This window comes from Solanum dulcamara, chromosome 12 (assembly GCF_947179165.1).
Source record: "Solanum dulcamara chromosome 12, daSolDulc1.2, whole genome shotgun sequence".
Lineage (NCBI taxonomy): Eukaryota > Viridiplantae > Streptophyta > Magnoliopsida > Solanales > Solanaceae > Solanum > Solanum dulcamara.
The window spans coordinates 10,142,514-10,167,663 of NC_077248.1; the positions used below are offsets into that span (position 1 = coordinate 10,142,514).

General features: G+C 33.2%; 3 protein-coding genes across 4 annotated transcripts; 2 read left to right on the forward strand and 1 right to left on the reverse strand.

Moving 5' to 3' along the window:
* The first annotated feature begins 5,855 nt into the window (after positions 1-5,855).
* LOC129875917 (fructose-1,6-bisphosphatase, chloroplastic-like) lies at positions 5,856-17,691 on the forward strand. The gene is made up of 4 exons (XM_055951155.1): positions 5,856-6,450; positions 16,158-16,382; positions 16,591-17,097; positions 17,182-17,691. The coding sequence occupies exons 1-4, from the start codon at positions 6,022-6,024 to the stop codon at positions 17,251-17,253; spliced, it is 1,233 nt and encodes a 410-aa protein (XP_055807130.1). The 5' UTR covers positions 5,856-6,021; the 3' UTR covers positions 17,254-17,691.
* Positions 17,692-18,172: 481 nt separating this feature from the next.
* Positions 18,173-20,021, forward strand: LOC129875916 (fructose-1,6-bisphosphatase, chloroplastic-like). Its single transcript, XM_055951154.1, has 4 exons — positions 18,173-18,717; positions 18,810-19,034; positions 19,148-19,654; positions 19,847-20,021. Exons 1-4 carry the CDS (start codon positions 18,280-18,282, stop codon positions 19,916-19,918), a joined length of 1,242 nt encoding a protein of 413 aa, XP_055807129.1. The 5' UTR covers positions 18,173-18,279; the 3' UTR covers positions 19,919-20,021.
* Positions 20,022-20,039: 18 nt separating this feature from the next.
* Positions 20,040-23,667, reverse strand: LOC129875915 (uncharacterized). Of its 2 annotated transcripts, none has more exons than XM_055951153.1 (7): positions 23,417-23,667; positions 23,107-23,305; positions 21,457-21,657; positions 20,691-21,369; positions 20,476-20,582; positions 20,323-20,382; positions 20,040-20,215 (listed from the first exon to the last, which is right to left on the reverse strand). In XM_055951153.1, exons 1-7 carry the CDS (start codon positions 23,588-23,590, stop codon positions 20,187-20,189), a joined length of 1,449 nt encoding a protein of 482 aa, XP_055807128.1. In that variant the 5' UTR covers positions 23,591-23,667; the 3' UTR covers positions 20,040-20,186. The 2 variants fall into 2 exon arrangements, with proteins under 2 accessions (XP_055807128.1, XP_055807127.1); XM_055951152.1 differs by having other exon boundaries at positions 23,062-23,305.
* Positions 23,668-25,150: the final 1,483 nt, after the last annotated feature.

Sequence of the window (25,150 nt, forward strand, 5' to 3'; positions counted from 1 at the left end):
AAGGATATCTTAAAAGGGACCCCTGATATCCATATATTGTTGTAAACATCTGACCTGACTGCTTTGCTCTTCAGTAATTCCTATGTTGTGCCTACTGTAAACTTGCCTGATGCTGTCATCATCTATCTTGATATATTCCATTCTTTTTTTTGTTCATGAAAGTGTAAGTCTTCTTGGATATGTGCTACAATATCCCCAGGGAGCAGCTGCTGTAGTTTTGGTAAGTTCCAACCTTCATGCATCATTATTTCATTTACTTCTTGAACACATTCATCTATTTGGAAATCTTCTGGTATGATATGATGTAGAGCTCCTAGCTTTGTCCAGTTGTCAAACCATAAATTTGCAGTTCCACTCCTTGGTTCCCACCATATTTCTTGCTCAATCTTATCTCTTGCCTCTATCATAGTTTTTCATACTTGAGATCCTCCCTTCCACTGCACTGTCTGAGGATTGTGCCTTTTACAGTACTTGATCCACATGTAATTTGCCCATATGGTGTTTGTTGTTCTGAATTTCCACCATAATTTTGCACTTAAGGCTTGTGATACATCAAACAAAGATCTAATTCCTATTCCTCCTTCTTCTTTTGGCTTGCATAGATTTAACCATGAAGACCAGTGTCTTCTTCTACCCTCCTCACAGTTATTCCAGAAGAAAGCTGAAAATATTTTGTGCATATCATTGATAACACATTTTGGAGGTTTAATAGCTGACAGGAGATTGATAGGCATACTCATTAGTACATTATTGATCAGCACAACTTTCCCTCCAAATGATAGCAATCTTTCTTTCCAAGTATGCAACCTATTCTTCACTTTCTTGATTAGATCATTATAATCAGCCTTTCTTTTCCTTAAATGAGTGATAGGGCATCCCAGATATGTAAAAGGAAAATTGCCTCTATTAAAACCAGTAATAGTTTCCACCTGTTGTATCAAGTTAGCAGAAATCTTATTGTATACATAGAAAGCACTCTTGTCTTTGTTTATAAGTTGTCCAGAAACCTGCTCATATGCTTGTAGTACCTTCATAATTAGCTCCAAAGATCTTAAATCTGCTAATGAAAATATTATTGTGTCATCTGCATATGCTAGGTGATTCATATTTGCTCTCCATTTGGGCATACCATAACTTCTAAAGTCTCTATTATAGAATAAAGAATTTAATGCTCTAGATAGAACGGTGTACTCCATATCATAATAGTAAAAATCCTTCTATCCCGTGGTTTTTTTCCTCTATTTGTTTGAGGGTTTCCACGTAAAATCTTCGTGTCTAATTTATTTCCATTATTTATTATCATATCAAACTTTAGTTGTGGTGCTTCCTCCCCCAACAATTCCTATGTATTAGAAGAGAGATTTTTGAATTTTTTATAAATGGTAGGAAATAATTAAAAATATAGAAATATAAGGTGTGTAATTTGATGATTTTTCCTTATTTTAATTATACTGTATTAGAGAAAACATTATGAATCCACGAAATTATATCTAAAATGAGTTTGCTAGATACCCCATTTAAAAGGATTCTAGAGTAGAGTTTTGATAAAATAAAAAAAAAGAAGAGCTTTACTAATTATGAAATTTTAATTTTGAGGGATGATTAAAAGTTGAACACATTACATTTGCTATTTGTAGACACTTAAAAGTCTAACAGTATATTTTATTTTTTAACCAAGTTTTCAACAATTAGTTGACACAATTATTACTATGTTTTTAGCTTGCTTAACCATCATTAATCTTAAGCACTCCCTCCATTTAATTTTTTTTGGCCCAAATAATAAAAATATTTTTTTTCTTTTTACTTGTTCATTTTAGCAAATCAAGAGAATTCAATATTTTGTTTCTAAAAATTAACCTTGTCACTAAATAACTACATGAAGTATTAAGGAGTCATTTGGTAGCTAGTTAGAATTATGCGGTATTAGCTATTTCATCTTCTACTCTGTATAAGAAAATACACTAATTCTCTCGTAACTTATACATATATTATTTGTTATCCAGGTTTATAGATTACAAACTAAATTAAATGTTATATTAATTTTATACATAAATAATTTATTTTCTAACCAACTACTAAATGTTATATAATCTATACAAAAATTAACACATGAATATGTTACTTCTTTACTAGCACCCAAACGACTCCTAATAGTCAAATTTAAATTTTAAAAACATAACCAATAAGACTAATTTAATAAAATAAATCTCTAATTAATATTTTTTTAAGAGAAATGTCAAGTCAAAATAGATCAAGTAAAAAAAACTGAGGGAGTACTAAATTGGAATTTGGCTAAATACATTCTTTTAGGTTCCAAAACTATAAATTTATATGCAAACCCACTAACGAAAAAAATAAACTATGTTTTGACCGCGTACTATTAAAGGATCACTGTATTTAATAGCTTTATTAACTTTAAACTCTGAGATCATAATTAAACATATACATGACATTTTATAGAAAAATTCAAAGGTCAGCTTGTGTTGCGTGGAAAAAAATGGCAGCAACAACTTGTACTTTACTTATTAGGACCAAAAAATTGAAGAGAATCTATTTGATTATACTAGTACATAAGTTTACTGAGTTTATAATTTGGGGATTGAATATATTTTGTTTGTCAAGTTTAGTTTATTAAATTAAAATTGACACATACAAGGTATAATATAAATGGTGAATTTTATTTAAACTAGATCAATGAACTCGAATAAATTTTTATTTTAAATTTTAACCTTGTCTTTCTCAACAGATTTTAAAAGAAAAGCTTTCGCCAAAAAAACATAAATGTGTCGTTGATGATGGGATTGATATGAAATTGAAATTAATACCAACATTATGGTATACGCAAGCCTCATATTGCTTATGTGAATTTGAATTTTTTGTAATAAAACGCAGAATTAAATTATAATGTCTAACCGCCTCAATTACCCAAGTCACTTCTTAGTGAGTCAAGTCAATCCCATGTATTAATATCTTTTTCTAGCTTAACAAGTTGGTTTCTTTTTATTTTTGTCAATATTAGTGTTACAAGTGGTACAGGTTTCCTGGTAGTATTCATACGTCACTGGCTCAATTTGTTTATAAGAATTGGAATCATTCAACATTTCATGCACGCAACAAAACTCAATTGTTTACGCTCTTCGGTTCAATTTGTTTATAAGATATTATTTTCTTTTTTTAAAAAAAAATTATTCTAACTTTTTACGTGACATATTAAAATCACAAATCAAGAAATTTTGTTTGTTTATTATAACAAATCAAGAGAATTTTATTACTTTTTTTTCGTACTATCACTATTAGAAACAAAAGTTTTTTCCATCGTGAATCAGTGGGAAATTTGTCCTATAGAACATGATTTACTCACTCATTTTCCATCGAATCAGTTCACTAGGAAAATGTATGGTGGGAAATCGATTCCTACTTAAATAGTGGAAAACTTCCAAATTTTTCTGTATAAAAATGTATATTACTATTTTTTCTTTTTCACTGATTTAATCAAAATATCTGTGAGAATATCTACTGAATATTTTTCAGTGGAAAAATAGTGATATTTTAATAGTGCACCATTAGTAAGAAATGACTATATAAAATAGTAATAATCAAATTTAGAGTTTCAAAACATCATTAATAAAGGGCAAAAATCCTGATTTATCCCTGAACTTTATGATATGGAGCTGATATACCCTCTGTTTAAAAACTAGCCCATATATACCTCTGCCGTTATTGAAATGACACATATATACCTCCACCGTTACAAATTAAAAATAGCTCACATATACCCCTTTCATCTTAAGAAAGTGAAAAAAAATAATTTTTTGATTTTTAATTTTAAAAAAATTCATGAATGGGTATATATCTTTTTTGAGAAAGTAAAAAAATGAAAAATTATAATTTATATACCCATAAATGTAAAAAAAAAAAAAATTTAGCAAAGTTTAGGGGTATATATAATCTTTTTCACACATAATTTTTTTTGACTTCTTTAATTATTATTATTTGAGTTTCTAATTCTTATTTTATTTTTATATTTTCATTCTTTGGTGTAAATATAAGAGAAATAAAAAAAGTGTTAATGGAAAAAAAGAGAAAAAAATAAAAAAAAAATTAAAACTATTTTGCAGCTATATTGTAATTTAAAACTAAATTTTTTTGATGCTATATTGTAATTTAGTTTTTGTATCTATAAAAAAAATTGAGGCATGTATAATAAATTTTACTATAAAAGTGGTGAGAAAAATAAATTTGACTATCTAAATAATAAATTCAAATTAGCCGTTGAATCAAAAAAATAAATTATGTGTGAGAAAGATCAAATATACCCCTATATGTATTTTCTTTTTAATAAAAAACTTTAAAAAATAATTTTAAAAATAATTTTTTCACTTCCGTTAGAAGAAAAGGGTATATGTATGGGTATATATATTTTTTCAAAAATAATTCATTTGTGAAAAATATTATATATAGGTTAGTAAAAAAATGTATTTCTAATTTAATAAAAAATAATTTATAACGACAGGGGTATATATGAGCTAGTTTTTAAACAGAGGGTATATCAGCTCCATATCATAAAGTTCAGGGGTAAATCAGACATTGTGCCCTATATACAATACAATAATTAATTTACAACAAATATAGTCATGTTTTACTTACATAAAAATAGTCAAAAGTCATAGAATGTATAAGATGACTATACAATATAGCTTGCCAAAAATCTTAGAAAATATACATTGACTAGGAAATATAGCTTACCTATACATGAGTTATATAGTGACTATACATTATGATACACTCAAAAAGCTGAATATAAGTTAACTATATATGAAGTATACATTGATTATTTATCTCGATTAACTTAAAATCACCTTTAATCAATCTCAAAATTTAGATATAAAATCTTTTCGATAAGAAAAAGAAAAAGAAAAAGAAATACGAAGGAGGAGGAGAAATGAAGAGAAACCATTTATGGTTAAAATAAATGGAAGAAGAAGCTATAGCCAAAAGGCCAATTTGGCCATTTTTCTTGTAAATGAATTAATCGAGCGATCCTTTTGTATGATTAACCCTTTAATTAAAGTCTTTTAGGAGTGTGTCAGATCAATAGGGGTCAAGTAATATAAAATAAAATAAAAATATTTTATATATTTTTAGTTTAAAATCATAAGTTTTAAGAATTATTATTTTTATTTTAAAATTATTTTATTAAGTCAAAAAAAACAAATAATTATCTGACAAGTATCATTTATCTTCAAAAAGGAAGCTCATAACGTCACTTACAACAACATTTTATTTATTTTTTCTTTTTAGTCTTTTGAGGAAAAATTTGCATGTCTATAGAAGTCGATCATATGAAAAAATTTGATAAAAGTTATGAAGAACATTATGAACAGCTTTTTGGAAGCACTTACAAAATTACCTATGAGATTATTTTAATTTATTTTTTTATAATAAGATAGTAATTTCATCGTTATAATTAAGTGGTAGAATAAAATGATTCCAAAATCATCCAATATCTCAAATAGAATTAATAATAAATTTTGTCTCAAAATTATAATCCTTATACGACGTCGAATGTATGTGACTCCTTGCGGATAACTTGAAAATCTTAACCACGAATGAAAGGGGAAGTTCCAAAAAGATGGACAAGTGGGACCCACTTAACTCTAAATTTCATCCCCACAATTGCCAATCAGCCCCCATATGATATTTTTTTCTTTAAGAAAATTGAGATTTTTTTTGGTATTTAGACCGACGTTTAATTTAAAACTTCTCGTTTTAATCTTAAACGCAAATTCTTATAACCACAAAAAGATAGTGCCATGATTAAGATCATAACTTCTTGTCCTGTCATATGAAAAGAAAAGAAAGTTAGCTTCTCTTTGAACACTTATTATGTGACAGTTTTTGATTTTTGAGAGTTAATTTGATTAATCTTTGAAGTTAAATAGAATTAAAATTTTAGATATTCAAAACGTGTGATCACAACTCACTAAGGTAAAAATTAAAAAAAGTAAAGCAAAGTTACCAATGGCAGCATCAACAGCTACAACATCAACAACTTCAAACCTTAGCTTCTCCAGCACTCATTCCATCTTTTTCCAACACAAAAAGACTTCATTTTTGTGCACAAAAAACAGCATAATAAAGACAAAATGTAAACACAGGGGAGATCAAGTGAAGTGCATGGTTTTAGAGAAGAGTAGTGCAGCAGAGGCTACAAAGACTAAGAAAAAGAGTGTGTATATGCTGCAGACCTTAACTAGCTGGCTGTTGAAACAAGAACAAGATGGGGTTATTGATGCTGAACTTACTATTGTTCTTTCGAGTATTTCGATGGCTTGTAAGCAAATTGCTTCATTGGTTCAAAGAGCTGGTATTTCCAAACTTACTGGAGTTTATGGTGCTGTTAATTTTCAAGGAGAGGACCAGAAGAAGCTTGATGTTGCCTCTAACGAGGTTCGTTAATCATTCTCCTAGTTGTTTACTGAATTGTGCACTAAAGGGTAAAGTGCTTCCTATTGAAAGGTTTTTGAATTTCTAACACTTGAACCTGGGACCTTAGTTAAGAATAAACATCAGAGGTAGCTCATTCTTGTAGTTAGTAATCTAAATAGGACTTTCACTAACTCCAAATCAATTATAAGATCATCTTATGTTAGTTGTTTTACAAGTGTGATTTTGATTAACTACTTAATTATATTATTTTTCATTGGATAAAATTTCATGTCTTTTTGGAATTCGAAATCTTATAGATATCCAACTTTTGTATTTCAAATTTTTTTACCCTCAGAAGAATGACATAGAATTATCTCTTACCAGACGGAAATAGTGAGATTGATGTGTCAAAGATGGTAGAATGTTTATACTTGAAAAGGAATAATAATTATGTGTAAGAGGGAACTTGCTAAGCAATAATCTGGCAGAGCTGGTTACATATTGAATCCCTCAACTTGATACATTTGAAATTTGAACAAGCTTACAGTTTCTACCTAAATAACATTTCAACAGTAGTATATTTTTCAAAGAACTCACCGGTGTTGGTACGAAGGCTGCATTTTATCTAAAGCTTTCCCTTTATGGCATGAGAGTTTTGAAAGATTTGTTAATGTATTAACTGTCAAGGAACACATTTATATATGCCTTTGTTTATTTATTTGTAGCTTGAGGGGTTCATGGTTTTTGATGTAACATGTTTGTTGGGTTTTAAAGGTGTGAATGAGAAATGAAAGGTTGTGACCTTTATGAAAGGTTGTGCCTTTTCCAAAGGGTTGTGACCGTTTCGAAAGGTTGTGACCTTTCCAAAGGGTTGTGCCAATTCCGAAAGGCTGTGACTTTTTGAAAGGTTGTGACTTTTTTGAAGAGTTGCGACTTTTCTGAAAGGTTGTGACTTTTGTGAAGGGTTGTAACTTTTTCGATAAATCACAATAAGCACCTGTTCACACTATCATTTGTTGTCTATAAATAGATGATTTTCCTCTCATTTTTAAACATCAAATTTCTCCCTCTTCTGCATATATATTTTCTTACAAACAAAGTTGAGTGTTTGTGTGATTTTGTTGCTGACTTTTGAGTTTGCTGAAATTATTGAAATTTGAGGTACCGCTACTTCTTTAATAGTTTATCCATTTTATTTTGGGAGGAAATAATCCATAACCTCGGGTACAGTGAGGGGATTAAATTCTTTAAGGACATACAGTGAATTCTGTGGACTCGGATATTGTGTTTTATTTTCATCTTTATTGTTTCTTGTTTGCTAACTTTGATACAAGAATAACAAGCTTAAGGAATTTAATATTTTTTCTTGTATCTGAGATTTTTGGATTGGGGCACGACTGATCTTAGATGTCATTTACATGGTATTTATATGATTCTGTTATGTCTAAGTATATTATGAAGGAATCTTAGGCTTGATAGTACAAAGTAGTATTTTTTTTCTTACCATAACATTAGTCAAATTAAAGATGATTAAGTTAAATAATGTATTATTGTCTTAATAGTTTTTACAAACTATTTTCAAAGGTTTATTATCTGTTGTGATAAAAATTGGGTAGAGAAATACCTTTGTGTGTATTACATCCACTATTGGAGGCATCTTTCAAGGATCTTAATCCAAGAATGTAGATGGCAAGATATTTTTTTTGAAGAAAAGAAAAGTTTAATATTCAATTTAAAGAATATAAAAAACTTCATCAAATATTAAATTTATTCCAGAAAAGAAAATATTATTTGGTCTGACTACGTGGAAGCTCTATAGAATTTATCATTCATAGATTTGAAGTCAGTCCAACAAACTTGGTAATGAGAGAAAGTTTTTGAAAAGAAAATCTAATCCTTATGATTTTCTAATTCTGTTTTGGAGACTAAAACTTGGGTAGTTTTCTACTCTGTGTGGAATTCGTTTGTGTCTTATGTTTGGAGACTAAAATCTTTTGATTTTCTACTCCTTTGGTTTGAAAAATATAAAAAACTTCACCGAATAAATCAGAATGTGAATTTGAACTGAAGAATATAAAAACTTCACTAATTTATTAAACACTGTGTTTGAATGAATATTCCTACTTGAAGAGTATAAAAACTTCGTCAAGAATATAAAGGGTAAACGCTTTGAAGAATATTAAACTTCATCATTAACTAGAAACAGTGCTGTATTTTTGGTTTTTGGAGATTAAAACTTCTTGGTTTTCTGCTCTGTCTAAATTTGAAATTGATTTGAAGTGATAAAAACTTCATCAGCATTCAAAGTTCATTCAGTTGATGATTTGAAGAATAAAAAACTTCATTGTTAAGTAGAAATAAATCGTACAAAGAAGCCGTCTTTAGTATTAGTATTTTCAATACTAAGTGGTCTGTCTAACTGTGACAGAAGGGGAAAAAACATACTAGTGACATAAATTAATGACTTTGTGCCTGCAATGAATGCATCTATGAATTAAACTTTGACAATATGTAAAGATTGTCAGAAGAAATGGAAACACTACAATTCTTTTGTAGAATGTTATCTTTAGAAGGGGTTTATGTTGCCAATATGTATTTTGCTAGTACACATTTAAAAGAATGAGAAAAAAATGTGGAAAATTATTTTCAAATACTTGAAAAATATTTTTGAAATCATATTTAAAATGTGGGGGTTCTTTGCTTGTGATAAACATAAAATTAGACTTGGTGTCTAATTTAACTATGGAAACACAAGATATGAAATTGAATGACATTCTTGTATTATGTTAGACCATAAAATTCTTGGAGTATATTTTGGTAGTTGAGTTTCTCTTTTACTAGTATATAATATGATATGACTAGTATGAAAGAGTTGTGTTCTCTTATAAAAAAGTCACTTAAAATGTTGTGATCTTTCATGAAAATACATGTCTATTAAAATATAATTATTTATATAGACATGAATATTGGTTAAAAAAAATCATCTGTCATGTTTTCTGTTATAAAGAAGCATTTGGTTCATATGCTCTTATTGGATCCGATGAGACTATGTTCATGGGTAATTCTGAAACAATCAAAATTGAAGGTTATGGAAAGGTCCTATTGGAAAGGATATCTAACAATGTGTTGACTTTAAACAATGTTTGTATTTGACAAAATTGTATTAAGTAAGAACAAAATATTTGTAGGAAAAGACTAACCTCACGGAGGGTCTTTTCAAACTCAATATTTCTGGTCCTTCTTACTTGCTTGAGTCAAATTGTTTATGTCATGAACGTTTGGGACATATCAATTACAAACTCTTGTGAGAACTGATCAACTTAGAAATTTTACTTAATTTTGAGTGCAATAAATCAAAATGTCAAGTTTGTATTGAATCTACGTATGTTAAGCATCCTTATAAATCTATTGAAAGGAATGATTCCTTAGAGTTGATTCACACTGACATTTGTGATATGAAGTCAACACCATCTGGTGTGGAAAAAAGTATTTCATAACTTTTATTGACGATTGCACTAGTGTTATGTTTATTTGCTGAATGGTAATGATGAAGCAATATAAGTATTTAGACAATACAAAACTGAAGTTGAAAATGAGTTGGGTAAAAAGATAAAAATGATAAGAAGTGATAGAGGTGGAGAGTATGAATCTCATTTTTACGAAAATATGTGGAAAATGGAATCATCCATCAAACTACTGCCTCTTACTCACCTCAATCTAATGGAATTATAGAAAGGAAAAACTGAACTTTAAAGGAAATGATGTTTGCCTTACTTATAAATTCAGGTTTACCACAAAACTTATGGGGAAAGCCATCCTCACAGCAAAACACAGTCTATTCCATATGAGAAATGAAAAGGAAGAGAGCCCAACTTGAAATATTTTAAAGTGTGGGGGTGTCTAGCCAAAATCCAAGTTCCTAAACATAAAAGGATCACAATAGGACCTAAAACTATGGATTGTATTTTCATTGGATATGCTACAAATAATAAAGCATATTAATTTTTTATTCATAAGTCTGAACATCCAAAAATTCATGACAATAAGGTAATTGAATTAGATAACGCTGAACTATTTGAACATATTTATCCATATAAAACTAGGCTTGAATTGTCTAGTGAAGGGTCTAAACGACCCCGAGAAGAACTAAAGGAGAATGTACTTAATAAAGAGATTCCAAGGCGTAGTAAGCGTCAAAGGACATCTACTTTCTTTGGATCTGATTTCGTAACATTTCTTTTTGAACATGAGCCTTAAACATTCAAAGAAGCTATGTCCTCTACGGACTCATTCTTTTGGAAAGGAGCTGTCAATAGTGAGATTTGTTCAATATTAAGCAGTCATACTAGGGGGGTTGGTTGATCTTCCTCCGGAAAATAAAACTTTATGTTCAAAATGGATCTTCAAAAGGAAAATGAAAGTTGATGGAACTATTGACAATTACAAAGCAAGACTTGTTGTCAAAAGGTTTAACATGAACATACATTTGGACTAAAACAAGAACCCAAACAATGACATGTATAGTTTGACCAAACCATATTGGCAAATGGATTCAAGAACGATAAATGTGATAAATGTGTTCACATTAGAGACACTCTAAATCAGAAGATCATTGGTTGTTTGTATGTTGATGACATGTTGATCATCATAGAGACATTTATGTCATATATGTTATTAAACATATGATAGAAAGCAACTTTTATATGAAAGATCTTGGAGTTGTGGATGTGATCTTAGGTATAAGAATCCTTAGAACTTCACAAGGTTTAGAATTGTTACAGTCTCATTATATTGAAAAAGTACTTACACAAGTATAAGAATTTAAATTTTAGTACTTTTAAGACTCTAATATATGTGAGCTTTTCACTTCAAAAGAATGAAGGTGAAAGTGATTCACAATTGGATTATGCAAGAGTATTTAGAAGTATGATGTATATCATGAATTATACGCGATCAGATATAGCATGTGCTATTAGTAAACTGAGTCGGTTCATGAGTAATTCCAATAAATTCATTGGATGACAATGAAAAGAGTTTGGTGTAGTTAAAACATACTCAAAACTATATTTTGCATTATAACAAATAACCAGTAGTACTAAAGGGATATAGTGATGAAAATTGGATCACCGGATCAAATAAAGTAAAATCCACGAGTGGATATATATTTACTCTTGGTAGGGGAGCAGTCTCTTGGAAATCTTTCAAACAGAGATGTATCGTTTGCTCTACAATAAAATCTGAGCTAATCGCTCTAAATAAGGCCGGTGAAGAATCTTAATGGCTCTGAATTTTTTAAAAGATATTATTTTTTGGCCCAAGTCTTTGGCACCAGTATGCATGCACTATGATAGTCAAATTATAATATGTAGGATAGAGAGCATGATATATAACGGAAAGTCTCATCATGTACAACGAAGAAACAATACCATTAGACAACCATTCTCTAGTGAAATTATCACAATTGACTATGTAAAGTTAAAGGATAATGTGTCGGATCCACTTATAAAAGGCCTAATTAGAGAGAGAGTTGAAGAGATCATCAACGAGAATAAGACTGTGGCCGAGGACAAATCATTATGGCAGTAACTCTACCTAGAAGACTGGAGATCCCAAGATCTAGGTTCAAGTGGATCAAACAAAATCATTAATGATGATTCAACATTGTCAAAATAATTTTTAATGGTCCATTCTTATGATATGACAATGTTCACTAACAAGAATAAAGGTATTAAGACTTTTAATGATTTTTAAGTTTGATACGGGGTATATCAAATATTGTATCTATGAGATAACACATTTAGAAATCACCTATGTAAGTGCGAGGTGTAAACCGCTTCAAGGAGAATCCAATAAGGTCAGTTCTCTACGCACTTATGAACCAAGAAGTGTTCATGGCTGAAATGAACAAAACAATGAGAATCAAAAACAGTTAAAGGGTTGATTGTGTGACTTATGTTGTCTAGGTATACACCAAAGCTCGACGATTCAAAGAATAATCGACGATTCAAAGATATCAAATCTACCGATTGACCGAGTATATCCGACATATGTTCAGCACGGAAAGTTCAAAGGAAAACCTACTTATCCAGATGCAATTAATCTTTACTTACAAATCACACAGTTTTTCATGCATATGTTTTAACAATAGTCATTCCCCATTCATGTGGAGGCTTGTTGGGTTTTAAAGGTGTAAATGAAAAATGAAAGGTTGTGCCTTTACGAAAGGTTGTGCATTTTTCAAAAGGTTGTGACCGTTCTGAAAGGTTGTGACTTTTTCAAAGGGACTGTTCCGAAAGGTTGTGACTTTTTTGAAGAGTTACGACTTTTTCTGAAAGATTGTGACTTTTGTGAAGGGTTGTAACTTTTCTGATAAACCACAATAAGCACCCGTTCACACTACCCTTTGTTGTCTATAAATAGAAGATTTTCCTCTCATTTTTAAACATCAAATTTCTCCCTCTTCTGCATATATATTTTCTCACAGACAAAGTTGAGTCTTTGTACCGCTATTTCTTTAATAGTTTATCCATTTTATCTTGGGAGAAAATAATCCATAACCTCGGGTACAATGAGGAATTTAAATTCCTTAAGGACATACAGTGAATCTGTGGACTCGGATACTATTTTTTATTTTCATCTTTATTGTTTCTTGTTTGCTAACTTTGATACAGGAATAACAACGTTAACATAAGAAGATTCAGGATAGTAGTCACCACTAAAAAAACTATTTTCTCAATGAAAAATATGTTCAATGGCTATTTCCACAGATATTTTGATTGAATCAGTAAAAAAAGTAAAATTAGTAATGTTCTCAAACATAAATTTAGGAAGTTTCCCACTATTCAAGTGAGAATATGTTTCAATGCATTTTTCCAATAGTAGTCACCACTAAAAAAACTATTTTCTCAATGAAAACTATGTTCAATGACTATTTCTATAAATATTTTGATTGAATCAGTAACAACAACCCAGTGAAATCCCACAACGTGGGGTCTGAAAAAGATAAAGTGTACGTAGACCTTACTCCTACCAAGGTAGGACAGCTATTTTCGAGAGAACCTCGGCTCAAAAGAAACATAAAAAGAGATCAGATAAGGCTAAGAATTTCAAAGCGTTATGCGAAAGCAAATAATGAATAACGAAAGCGACAGATAAAATAGAGTAATTAAAGTACAGAAAGTAATAGAAAAATAATAACAGAAGTCAGAGCATAAGAAATTATAGTGTGCTAATGCGACTACTAATACGGAAGAATAAAGAGACTATGTACTAGCCTTCTACCCTAATATGGGTCCTCCATACCCTCCTATCAAAGGTCATGTCCTCGGTAAGCTATAACTGCACCATATCCTGTCTAATCAGCTCTCGCCAATATTTCTTCAGTCAACCCCTACCTCTTTTAAAATCATCCATGGATAACCTCCCACACCTCCACACTGGGGCATTTGTGTCTCTCCTCTTCACATGTCCAAACCATCTTAGTCGTATTTTCCACATCTTGTCTTCCACCGAGGCCACTCCTACCTTGTCCCAAATAGCCTCATTTCTAATCTTATCGCTCTTGGTATGCCCACACATCCATCTCAACATTCTCATCTCGTCTACTTTCATCTTTTGAATGTGAGAGACCTTAACTGGCTAACACTCCGCCCCATATAACATAGCCGGTCTAACCACCACTTTGTAGAAATTGCCCTTAAGTTGTGGTGGCACCTTCTTATTACATAGCACACCGGAAGCGAGCCTCCATTTCATCCACCCTGCCCCAATATGAAGTGTGACATCATCTTCAATCTCCCCGCTACCTTGCATGATAGACCCAAGGTACTTGAAATTAATTTTCTTTTGGATAGCCTGGTCACCAAGCCTAACTTCCGAGCCAACCTCTTAAGGTGTCTCACTGAACTTGCACTCTAAGTACTCTGTCTTGGTCCTACTCAGCTTAAACCCTTTAGACTCCAAGGTATGTCTCCAATCCTCCAGCTTAGCATTAACTTCGCTACGAGTCTCATCGATTAGGACTATGTCATTCACAAAAATCATACACCATGGTATCTCACCTTGAATTTGTCGCTTCAATCCATCCATCACCAAGGCAAATAAAAACGGACTAAGGGTTGATCGTTGATGCAACCCCGTCACAACTGAGAAGTGCTCTGAGTCCCCTCCTATTGTCCTTACCTTGGTTTTGGCACCCTTATACCATCCCTTGATCACCGTAATATACGTCACAGGTACACCTTTAGCCTCCAAATATCTCTGTAGTATCTCTCGTGGAACTTTATCGTAAGCCTTTTCTAAATCAATGAATACCATATGCAAGTTCCTCTTCCTCTCCCTATTCTGTTCCACCAGTCTCTTCATAAGATGGATGGCTTCTGTAGTTGAGCATCCAGGCATAAATCTGAACTGATTCTCTGAAATAGACACGTCTCTCCTAACCCTCTCCACCACTGTTTTCCACATTTTCATAGTATGACTTAGAATTTTGATACCTCTATAGTTGTTGAAGCTCTGGATATCCCCTTGTTTTTGTATAGAGGGATCATTACACTCAACCTCCATTCTTTGGGCATCGTTGTTATCTTAAAGATGGCATTAAATAACCTAGTCAGCCACTCCAAACCTACCGAGCTCGCGCTCTTCCAAAATTCCTCAGGAATCTCGTCAGGTCCGATCGCTCTTCCCCAACACATCCTACGCATAACACCCTTAACCTCTTCGACCGAAATACTTCTGCAACACCCAAAATCCTGAAGCCTCCCTGTATGTTTTAAATCTCCCAACATAATCTCTCTATCCCCTTCTTCATTCAAGAGTTTATGGAAGTACGACTGTCATCTCTACCAATACTTTTCCATTCTCGTCCTTAATGCATTTCACTTGATCCACATCGCGTGCCCTTCGCTCTCGCACCCTGGCTAGCTTGAAAAATTTTCTATCCCCGCCTTTCTCTTCTAGTTCAGCATAAAGGCGTTCAAAAGCTGTTGTTTTTGTCGTCGATTTCGCCGACTTCGCCTCCTTCCTCGCTATCTTATAAAGTTCCCTATTCGTCCACTTCTCCACCTTATCTTTTCTTTCTATCAGCTTCGCATATGCTATCTTCTTTGCTTTCACCTTCCCTTGCACTTCTCCATTCCACCACCAGTTCCCTCGATGCCGGCCACGGCTACTTGTTGAGACTCCCAACAATTCCCTAGAGGGTTGTAGCAAGGGAAGTGTTGGGAGTCTCGACAGGTAGCCGTGGCAGCCTCGAGGGGATTGGTGGTGGAATGGAGAAGTGCAAGGAAAGGTGGAAGCAAAGAAGATAGCGTATGCGAAGCTGATAGAAAGCAAGTATAAGGTAGAGAAGTGGATGAATAGGGAACTTTATAAGTAAGAAAAGTAAAATTATTAATGTTCTCAAACATAAATTTAGGAAGTTTCCCACTATTCAAGTGAGAACGCCGCACCTCCCTCCCTTCGTCGAGCCTTTACTTTAATGGTTGGGGAAAGCATTCCCTTATCTGAACTTGGTGGGCATTCTTTCCAGCCTTAGTATGTTTCAATGCATTTTTCCGATGAGATGGATCAAATGGGAAACGAGTGAAAAAATCATGCTCTATAGCACAAATTTCTCATTAATTCGCGATGGAAAAACCTTTGTTTCTAGTAGTGCGTTTAGAGTATTACTAGTATGGCATGTTGAGCTATATGTTAATGAAGGTTGTTGTTTATGGCTTGGCCAGGTGTTCTCTAATTGTCTGAGGGCAAGTGGTCGGACAGGGATTATAGCATCGGAGGAAGAGGATGTACCAGTGTCAGTAGAGGAGAGTTACTATGGGAACTATGTCGTGGTGTTTGACCCTCTTGATGGATCATCAAATGTTGATGCTGCTATATCTACAGGTTCGATCTTTGGTATATACAGTCCAAATGACGATTGCCTCCTTGATCTTGAGGATACTACCACGGTACTAACTGGACTACCAATATATCCTCTCTTATCGAGATTCAGTACAAGTAGGATCTTTTAGTGTCATGCTTGTTATATCTGCTAGATACTTCCTATGATCATTTTTGTCTTTCTAGTTATGAATTGTACAGATTGATTGGCTCTCTGGTTCCTGAATATTTCGTCTGAATAATTAACCATCGAATAAACATGTCCAAATATTGCAGCTTGACAATGTGGAGCAGAGGTGCATAGTGAATGTGTGCCAACCAGGGAACAACCTTCTAGCAGGAGGTTACTGCATGTACTCGAGCTCAGTGATCTTCGTGCTCACGTTGGGAAATGGTGTATTTTCCTTCACCTTGGATCCAATGTTTGGAGAATTCATTCTGACTCAAGAAAGCATCCAAATACCAAAGGCTGGAAAGATCTACGCGTTCAATGAAGGAAACTACCAGTTATGGGATGACAGGTTGAAGAAGTACATCGATCACTTGAAGGAGCCCAGTCCTAGTGGTAAGCCTTACTCTGCCAGGTACATTGGCAGTTTGGTTGGTGATTTTCATAGGACTCTTTTATATGGTGGTATTTATGGCTACCCACGAGACAAGAAGAGCAAGAACGGAAAGTTGAGGCTTTTGTACGAGTGTGCCCCGATGAGCTTTATTGTGGAACAAGCCGGTGGGAAAGGATCGGATGGCCAACAAAGAATTCTTGATATTCAACCAGTTGAGGTGAGAATAAAATGACTGCTACATCTTCTGTCAACACGCAAAGTATGTTAGTTAATTTATTTTCTTCCGTTTCTCTCTTTGCAGATACATCAACGCGTTCCATTGTACATTGGAAGCATAGAAGAAGTTGAAAAATTGGAGAAGTACTTATCTTAATACACGTACGAAATGAAGGAGCTTTTCAAGATTGTCTTGGTGACTTTTTCAACTACTTTAATTTTGTAAGCCAACAAAACACATTAAGAGCTGTAAATTTGTATATTTCTTGAAAGAAATTTTTTTCACAAGTCTAGGCACAAAGTCTTGAATGATTATAGGTTCTTGAAAAGCTTTGAAGTGATTCAATCCACTATGCCATTGGAATGGGGCTGATATGCCATATATTTTTTAAAATTTTATGAACCTCGAGAAGCTTTAGTGTGTCTCGAGCAGAGCCCGAGGCTCAATGAACTGAATTAGAATAGTGTTGGTGAGGAGTTTAGTTGAGGTAGAAGCACAAATAGAATAGGTCGAGGTCCTTTTTGTATTCTTTTTTTAAAAGTTTTACTAGCTTAATGTTCAAGAAGCCCCAAAAGGTTTTACGAGAAGTAGGCTTCGAATAGTCATTGTATGTTCACCAAAATTATCTTTAATACAACATATTAAAGAATATGTGCCTCCAACACGTTTTAAACAAAACTCAGCTCAACACCTTTATCAAGCAATGTTTATGCCTAGTATATCCAATGTGATAACTCCTTTAGCGTTGAAATTATCGTTCTTTTATCTTTCAAATGGACCTACTGAATGAGCTTGAGGACATGAATTTACAATACCATAGTAAGAAGCTTGGCAGTTAAAATAGATTTTGAACAGAAATATGATTTTTCTGGTATTGACAATCATCCTTTCCTCTAAAGAACTTTTAATTATCCCAAGTTTCTCTTTTTAAGTCCAAAGATTGCATCTTTTCTTAGCATTAAAAGTGAAATCATCTTTCTGTTGGGTTTGTAGGGACACCATTTTGATCCCTTGAACTTTCAGCCACATATCCTTTGATCTTCAAGCAAGTTGCTCTTTAGTATTTTGGACCTTTAGATATTATTGTGACAAAAATTATGTTCACACAATTGTCAAAAGGCAAAAGGATAAGCAGGCAACCCCAGTTGTCAATTCTGAGAGAGAGAAATAGAAAAGAAAGAAATGGCTGAAGCAATTCCAAGAATTACTTGGAACACCAAATTCTCAAGCTCTTCTTCCATTTATCATCTCTCTCCTAATTTCCATCTCTTTTCCACCAATATCAAGAGATCACAACATCTCAGCAATGGCAGTTTCAGTCCTAATGCAAGAATTCTCTGCGAAGCAGCTAGCTTGGAAGGAGCAAAAACAGCCCCAACACAGATCAAGAAACCGAAAAACCGATATGAAATGGTAAACTTGACAACATGGCTGTTGCAGCAGGAACAAGCAGGCAACATAGATGCAGAATTAGCCATAGTTCTTTCAAGCATATCACTAGCCTGTAAGCAAATCGCATCGCTTTTACAAAGGTCCAGTATTGTTAACATTACTGGAACTCAAGGCACTGTTAATATCCAAGGTGAAGATCAGAAGAAACTTGATGTTATATCCAATGAGGTTTGTTGCTTTTTTTAAAAAACTTCCAACAATTAGATTATTGTGAAATTTAGTGCACTGATCAGTAAAAATGTAATCTTTGAGTGTTGTAGTTGTTCTGCAATTGTCTAAGATCAAGTGGGAGGACAGGGATTATCGCATCAGAGGAAGAAGATGTACCTGTGGCAGTTGAAGAAACTTATTCTGGAAATTATATTGTAGTGTTTGACCCCATTGATGGATCTGCTAACATTGATATTGCATTAACCACTGGATCAATTTTTGGAATTTATGGTCCAGATCAGCAATGCCTTGTAGACCTGGATGACGATTCGACGGTAAGTACAAGTTGGGGTCAGCTATATGAATCATCATTGTCCATGTCACTCCATTTATACTCATTGCAGTACAATGTTGCACAAAATAAAATTGATTTTTTTTGGATTTTCAGATTGATCAAGCCAGAGAGAAGTGTCTAGTCAGTGTTTGCCAGCCAGGGAACAATTTAATAGCAGCAGGATATTGTCTTTATTCAAGTTCAGTGGTCTACACACTCTCGGTAGGAAACGGAGTATATGCATTTACTTTAGATCCTGCATATGGAGAATTTGTTTTGACACATGAAGATATCAAAATACCAAAGGCTGGAAAAATCTATTCCTTTAATGAGGGAAACTATGATCTCTGGGATGAGAAATTGCAGAATTATCTTGACCACTTAAAGAAACCAGGTCCTAATGGCAAGCCATATTCAGGCCGTTACATAGGTTGCCTGGTGGGTGAAATCCATAGAATGTTGTTATATGGCGGGATTTATGGAAATCCTAATAATAAGAACAGCAAGAATGGGAACTTGAGGCTGCTGTACGAGTGTGCCCCAATGAGCTATATTGTAGAACAAGCTGGTGGCAAAGCAACAGATGGCAACCAAAGGATACTGGAAATCATGCCTGAGCAGGTAAATTTGAAAAGGAAAGCCTAAAATTAAGATTCTATAATGACAATTATAGTTGAAGATTGAATTTAAGGTAAAGGTGGTGTAATATAACGATTAAAAAACAAGCAATGTAATGTGTCATGATGACTCAAACATCATTTTAGTGTCTTCTTTGTGAGCGCATAAGACCTGAATAACTTTTCTTTGATGCAGATACATCAGCGAACGCCTATTTTTATTGGAAGCCCAGAAGAAATTGAGAAGCTGGAAAAGTACCTTGCTTGAGAGCTATCTCATTTGATGTATCATCTGATGTGATGCAATTTATGTACAATAAACATTTTAGTCTATCAAACGGGAAAAATGTACCTAAGAGGTTTCAATGTTACTCCAATCCATCTTCTAATTTACAAATGAATGAATAGTCAACATTTAAAACTTAAAAAGGTAATTCTATTGGATTTCATAAATAAGGCCAGCTGTGATGAATTCTAGCATGTCAGCCTCCACGTCCATCTGTTGAAGAATCTGGTCAATTTCTTGCAGACAAATTCTAATGTCTCGAGCTTCTGTTACTCTTAACTGCAGAGATGTAAATGATAAAGAATTGATTAGTCTTATGGCCACCCTCTATTAGCTCTTTGTACAAAACAAAAAGTAAAGCTGAAAGTGAAGCAACTACCACTTACCAGGACTTAAAAGTTGGATACGTTTGGTAACCGATTTCACAGTTTTCACAGTATCTGGACCTGAAGAATCAATGATAAAATTGAAAAATATTTACATCACTTTCACATGAAAGAAAATTACATCCAATTGCATAGTTAAGAATTCCTTTTTACCTAGTAAACTTGTATCTTTCTCTGAAAAGACTTCGGTAACTGTCGATGAAATCTGTGATGTTATTTGGTTTGCATCAATGTTGACATTTCCAGACTCATATGGTGACCTGTGCTTAAACATTAGATGGAAACTTAGATTCTGTAGATAAGCTGGCATTTTATGAAGGATGCAACAAGAAACCTTTCTTCATGGACAGAAAAACAAGAAATTATACCCTGAAAAAGAATCTGGAGAAAAGTCCAGTTTGTCCTGGCAAGAATGATCATTCCCTTGTCCATCGATGTCGAAATGATGCAGCAGCTCGGTAAGATTAAAATTCGAACCCAGAAGATCAAAATTAGGTAAATCCAAGTCAAAAATATCTCCTTCCTTCTCAGAATCAGATGTTGAAATTCTGTGAGGAATTTGTGGTACCTCTGAACTACTTGGAATGTCCGAGGCATCAAAATCTAACCTACCTTTTACTTGATCTCTTTTCACAGACCTATTTAAGTTTGCTTTAACTGGTGAGGAAGTCGAAACACAGTGATTTCTTTCTATGAAATAGTATGCTATTTGTTTGGTGGGGGTCACACTAATTGTCTCTGAAGAGATTATCATGTGGTTAGTCGACATAAGATGAGAGGGAGTATCTTCTTTGATGGAAGTTGATGTTGAACAAATTTCAGGCGGAGAGATAGATTTGTCAGTTTGGGATGAAGGTTCTATTGGAGGTGTCTTAGGGTCAGAATAATTAGCTAGAGGGGACTGAATGGGATGGTCGGACAAACACTTGGTGTTGTTAGATCCTTGGACTGGTGACTTTTTGGGTTCATCAATGGGATCTGATGGCTGAACTGCAGAGCTCCTCAAACTGTTGTTATGCCTATCATCTTGTGGCATTGAACTAGCACCTGCAAGGAAAAGGGTACTGACTACTCAGTGATCACCATAGGATTAAGACATGAGATTCACAAAGTCTTAACTTCAATAAAATTTACCTTTAAGTGGCAACTGATTGGTGGGTGACCGTGTACGAGATTTCTTGGCAGCTATGGAAGCATCTGAAACATCCTTGGACCCTTTTCTTTTTGAAGTTGTTGAGATGGAATTTGAAGTAGAAAATTTCATCGTATCAGCAGCAGTGTAGGAAGGTATTGATGCTGAAATAAGGGCTGGACTAGTGTATGCAGAACAATAACCTGATAAATATGATAATGATTAATGTCACTACCAGATAATTTGTCCAAAATAATGGATTGTCTCCTGATTCTTGCATTTAAGGAATAGTATAGGCATTGAAAACATGGAACAATAGATCTTTCAGGGAAAAAACAATGGATCATTATCGTATCATGGGAATGACGCAATCACGGAAACTCAATCCTGTCTGGTTAATGATGATGCTACATCCCTATTTTTTTCCTTCAAGTCCTGCAACTCTATCTGTGAATGTATGTCCACTATGCAACAATATAATATAAGCGCAATGGACTTTATTGAGGAGCCGAATTTAGTATGACATCAAGTAATTGTCTTACAGCTTATTGCAATTGGCTAATTTGACTATCACATCAGTGTACAGAAAACAAAGTTTTGAGAGGTTAGATATGTTGTTTGTGTTGAAATTAAATGTTGGATGACTCAAAGAGTCAAAAGAAGATGAAAATCTAACGCAAGTTCATCAGTCATAACTGAAAAACTACCGATACAAGCTTAATGCAAAGCCAATAGGAAACATCATGATGCGTGCACCTAGAACATGGTCAACAACATACCCAGTGAATCCCACTAAGTGGGGTCACCTAGAACATCGTCCTTGAAGTTAATACAGAGATTATGTTAAGGTCTTAGGGATTTGTAAATATAAGGATGTTTCCATTTCTTGTACCTACAGTGATGTCAAAATTGGGAATTTGAGACTCAAGGTGACATATCCTAAGGTCTTAAGGATTTCTATCTAATAAAGTTATTTCTATATGTTGGGAATTGGGACCTAAGTGTTTCCCAAGTGTATTTATGTTGAAAAACAATACCTTAAACAAATGCCGAAGTTTGAAGAGAAACAGTACTTCTTGTGTGGGACCTTGCAGCTCAGCAAATTAGTACTCAACAACCTAAAAAAATTTAGAATTTATTTTGTTGGATACCATCATTATAGGCAAAATCTTGGAGCTACTGACTCACAACTACTGAGCAAACCCCATGAATAAATTTGGCAATTTCTTTTCATAGTATTAACCTTATTCATGTAGGTCCTTGTTTTTCGATATATATTACCATATGATGTTGTTAATGTTTTCTATTTTTGTATGCTTTATATTGGTTTCCGTATTAGTTGTCATGTTTTCTTCATCGTAATATTTCTCATTCATGATTATTTTGATTTGATTCATTTGAGCTGAGGATTTTTTGGACATAATGTCTCTACTTCCGTGAGTTAGGACTAAGATCAACGTACACATTAACCTTTCCAGACTCCACGTGTGGGATTACACCAGGTATGTTGTTGTTGTAGGGATCCCATATAACACTAATGAAAAAGTATAACAATAACTCTTTCGTGAGGATAGTTAAAATAGAAATAAAAAAGACAGAATTGAAACCTGCTGAAATTGGTGAAGACCCAATAGTTTTTTGCAGCAAATCACCTGATTTGGGCATTGAAGAAGCAGGAAATGGAGGAGATGGCGTCAGATATGCACTTGCATTATAACCATTCATAACTTCTTGCATCCCTCTTAACAAATCCTGAACCTGTAATTTCTCTTTCTCCAGAAACACTTTTTGCTCTTTCAAACTTATGTACTCATCCAACATTGCTCCTAAACTCAATAAACTCTGCGGTGCCTGTTCAAATATCACAAAACATAAAAAATAAAAAATTGAAGGTTAGAACTCATAATCTTAAATTCTGGATACGCTTCTGTTTGGATCTACCAACGTATGTGAATTGGTTACCTCATTGATGGGCAATTTGGATAGGATATGAGAAGCTTCAGATCGGAAGGTGGATTGGGTTTCGGTGAAATGGTTATCGGAGAGGTAACGATCGACGATGAAAGCAACTTGGACAGGAGTTACTTTTCCTTTGCCTATGTTTTCTCCTCTTCTTGGTTTGGTTTGTTTTCCCATTTTCACATGAAAGCAGGGATTGGAGAAGAAGGAAGAAAAATGGGCGAAGATTTTATTTGGGAGGGAAATTGCAGTGATTTGTTTAAGTTGTGAATAAGGAGGGAAAGAGCACGGAGAATATGAAGGACTTTATAATAAGCGCGGGACTATTTCAAAAAAAAAAAAAAAAGGTAAAGAAGTTCTAAAAAAGGTGAAAAGGCGGTAAAACAGTAGTAGAATAGTAATCATTCTAATCACCTTTTTTCCTATACTACCCATAGAATAAAATAATAATCACCAAATTCCGAGTTTAAAATAAGATTAATTTGATAAAATACACGTCTAATTAAAATTTTCCTAAGACAATATAAGACATTAAATCAAAATATTTAAACCGTATTTGAAAAAAATAGTCAAAGAAAATTTCATTTGACTATTCAAATATCAAATGGATTTTTAGAGTGTTGTGAACCTCTTAAGAAAAGGTTACTTAATGACATTAATTAAAGAGTAATTTGTCAAAATTACCCCTTTATTACTTCCCAAACTTTTCTTAAAACAAGATATAGATGAAAATCGCATTTAAGAGAGGGATAATTTAGATTTTGAAAATTTATTTCATTTGGACCATAAAATGCACCAAATGTAAATCCTCTTCATTCACCTTTGAGTCTTTGACTACGCTCCCATTTTATACATGCATTTTGCGAGTAAATTTTTTAAAATAAAAGAAAATTAAAATATTATTTATTCATGAAATTTGGTTAGTTTTTAAAAAAATTATCCTCAACAAAAACTTTAATTCTAAAGCTAGTCCGGATCAATTTTTGGGTAAAATTTCACTTCCACTCACAAAACTTTAAATTTTTTTCAAGTAAAATGTATGTTCAAACACAATTTCAAAATCTATTTTTCCAAACAACTTCAAAAATTCATTATTTTTCTAAGTGTCAACTAAATCTATGACCAAAGGCTAGCTACGTCTAATTCATACACTTTATATTGAAGTGTTTGACACCTTTTTTAATGAGAAAATCGGACAACAATAGTGCATCAGATGAGAAAAGGTTGGCTCTGCAATGTCAAAAATCCAAACTTGGTCACACCATGTCACTAAACAAATAGGCCCTACAATATCAAGAATCTCATTTTTAATGTCAGTTGCAAATATACTACTATAACTTTGTGCATGTCTCACCTTTGGTTATGAGAAATGTATTTAGCATAGCAATCGTGCATTTAGGTGATATCTCTAATAATAAATTACCATTAATAATCATAAATTGACAACTTCACATAATAAACATAGCTAATTTAAGTCTTGCAAATGTAAAACTGAATAGTTGATTTCGTTGGAAAAAAGTTCAATAATCAAAGACTGAATGAACTTTTGAGGTAAAAACTGCAAACAGAATCAAACAAGAATTATCTATAGATGAGTAAAGTGATGATTGTAAAAATATCCACATTTGAATTTTATCTAATATAAACTACAAAATACACATCCATCCATCTTGCTAGTAATCAATTTCACAAAATTGCATGTGCAATTTCATTCTCAACTTAAACTTATTCAAGTTT

Bases quoted from the DNA above. Each gene is read 5' to 3' on its own strand.
- LOC129875917 (XM_055951155.1), top strand. From the start codon at position 6,022: ATGGCAGCATCAACAGCTACAACATCAACAACTTCAAACCTTAGCTTC. The intron at 6,451-16,157 runs GTTCGTTAATCA...TGGCTTGGCCAG, and splicing joins TTGATGTTGCCTCTAACGAG to GTGTTCTCTAATTGTCTGAG. The intron at 17,098-17,181 runs GTGAGAATAAAA...CTCTCTTTGCAG, and splicing joins TTGATATTCAACCAGTTGAG to ATACATCAACGCGTTCCATT.
- LOC129875916 (XM_055951154.1), top strand. From the start codon at position 18,280: ATGGCTGAAGCAATTCCAAGAATTACTTGGAACACCAAATTCTCAAGC. The intron at 18,718-18,809 runs GTTTGTTGCTTT...TGAGTGTTGTAG, and splicing joins TTGATGTTATATCCAATGAG to TTGTTCTGCAATTGTCTAAG. The intron at 19,655-19,846 runs GTAAATTTGAAA...TCTTTGATGCAG, and splicing joins TGGAAATCATGCCTGAGCAG to ATACATCAGCGAACGCCTAT.
- LOC129875915 (XM_055951152.1), bottom strand. From the start codon at position 23,590: ATGGGAAAACAAACCAAACCAAGAAGAGGAGAAAACATAGGCAAAGGA. The intron at 23,306-23,416 runs GTAACCAATTCA...ATATTTGAACAG, and splicing joins CCAAATTGCCCATCAATGAG to GCACCGCAGAGTTTATTGAG. The intron at 21,370-21,456 runs GTAAATTTTATT...TTTTCCTTGCAG, and splicing joins CAATCAGTTGCCACTTAAAG to GTGCTAGTTCAATGCCACAA.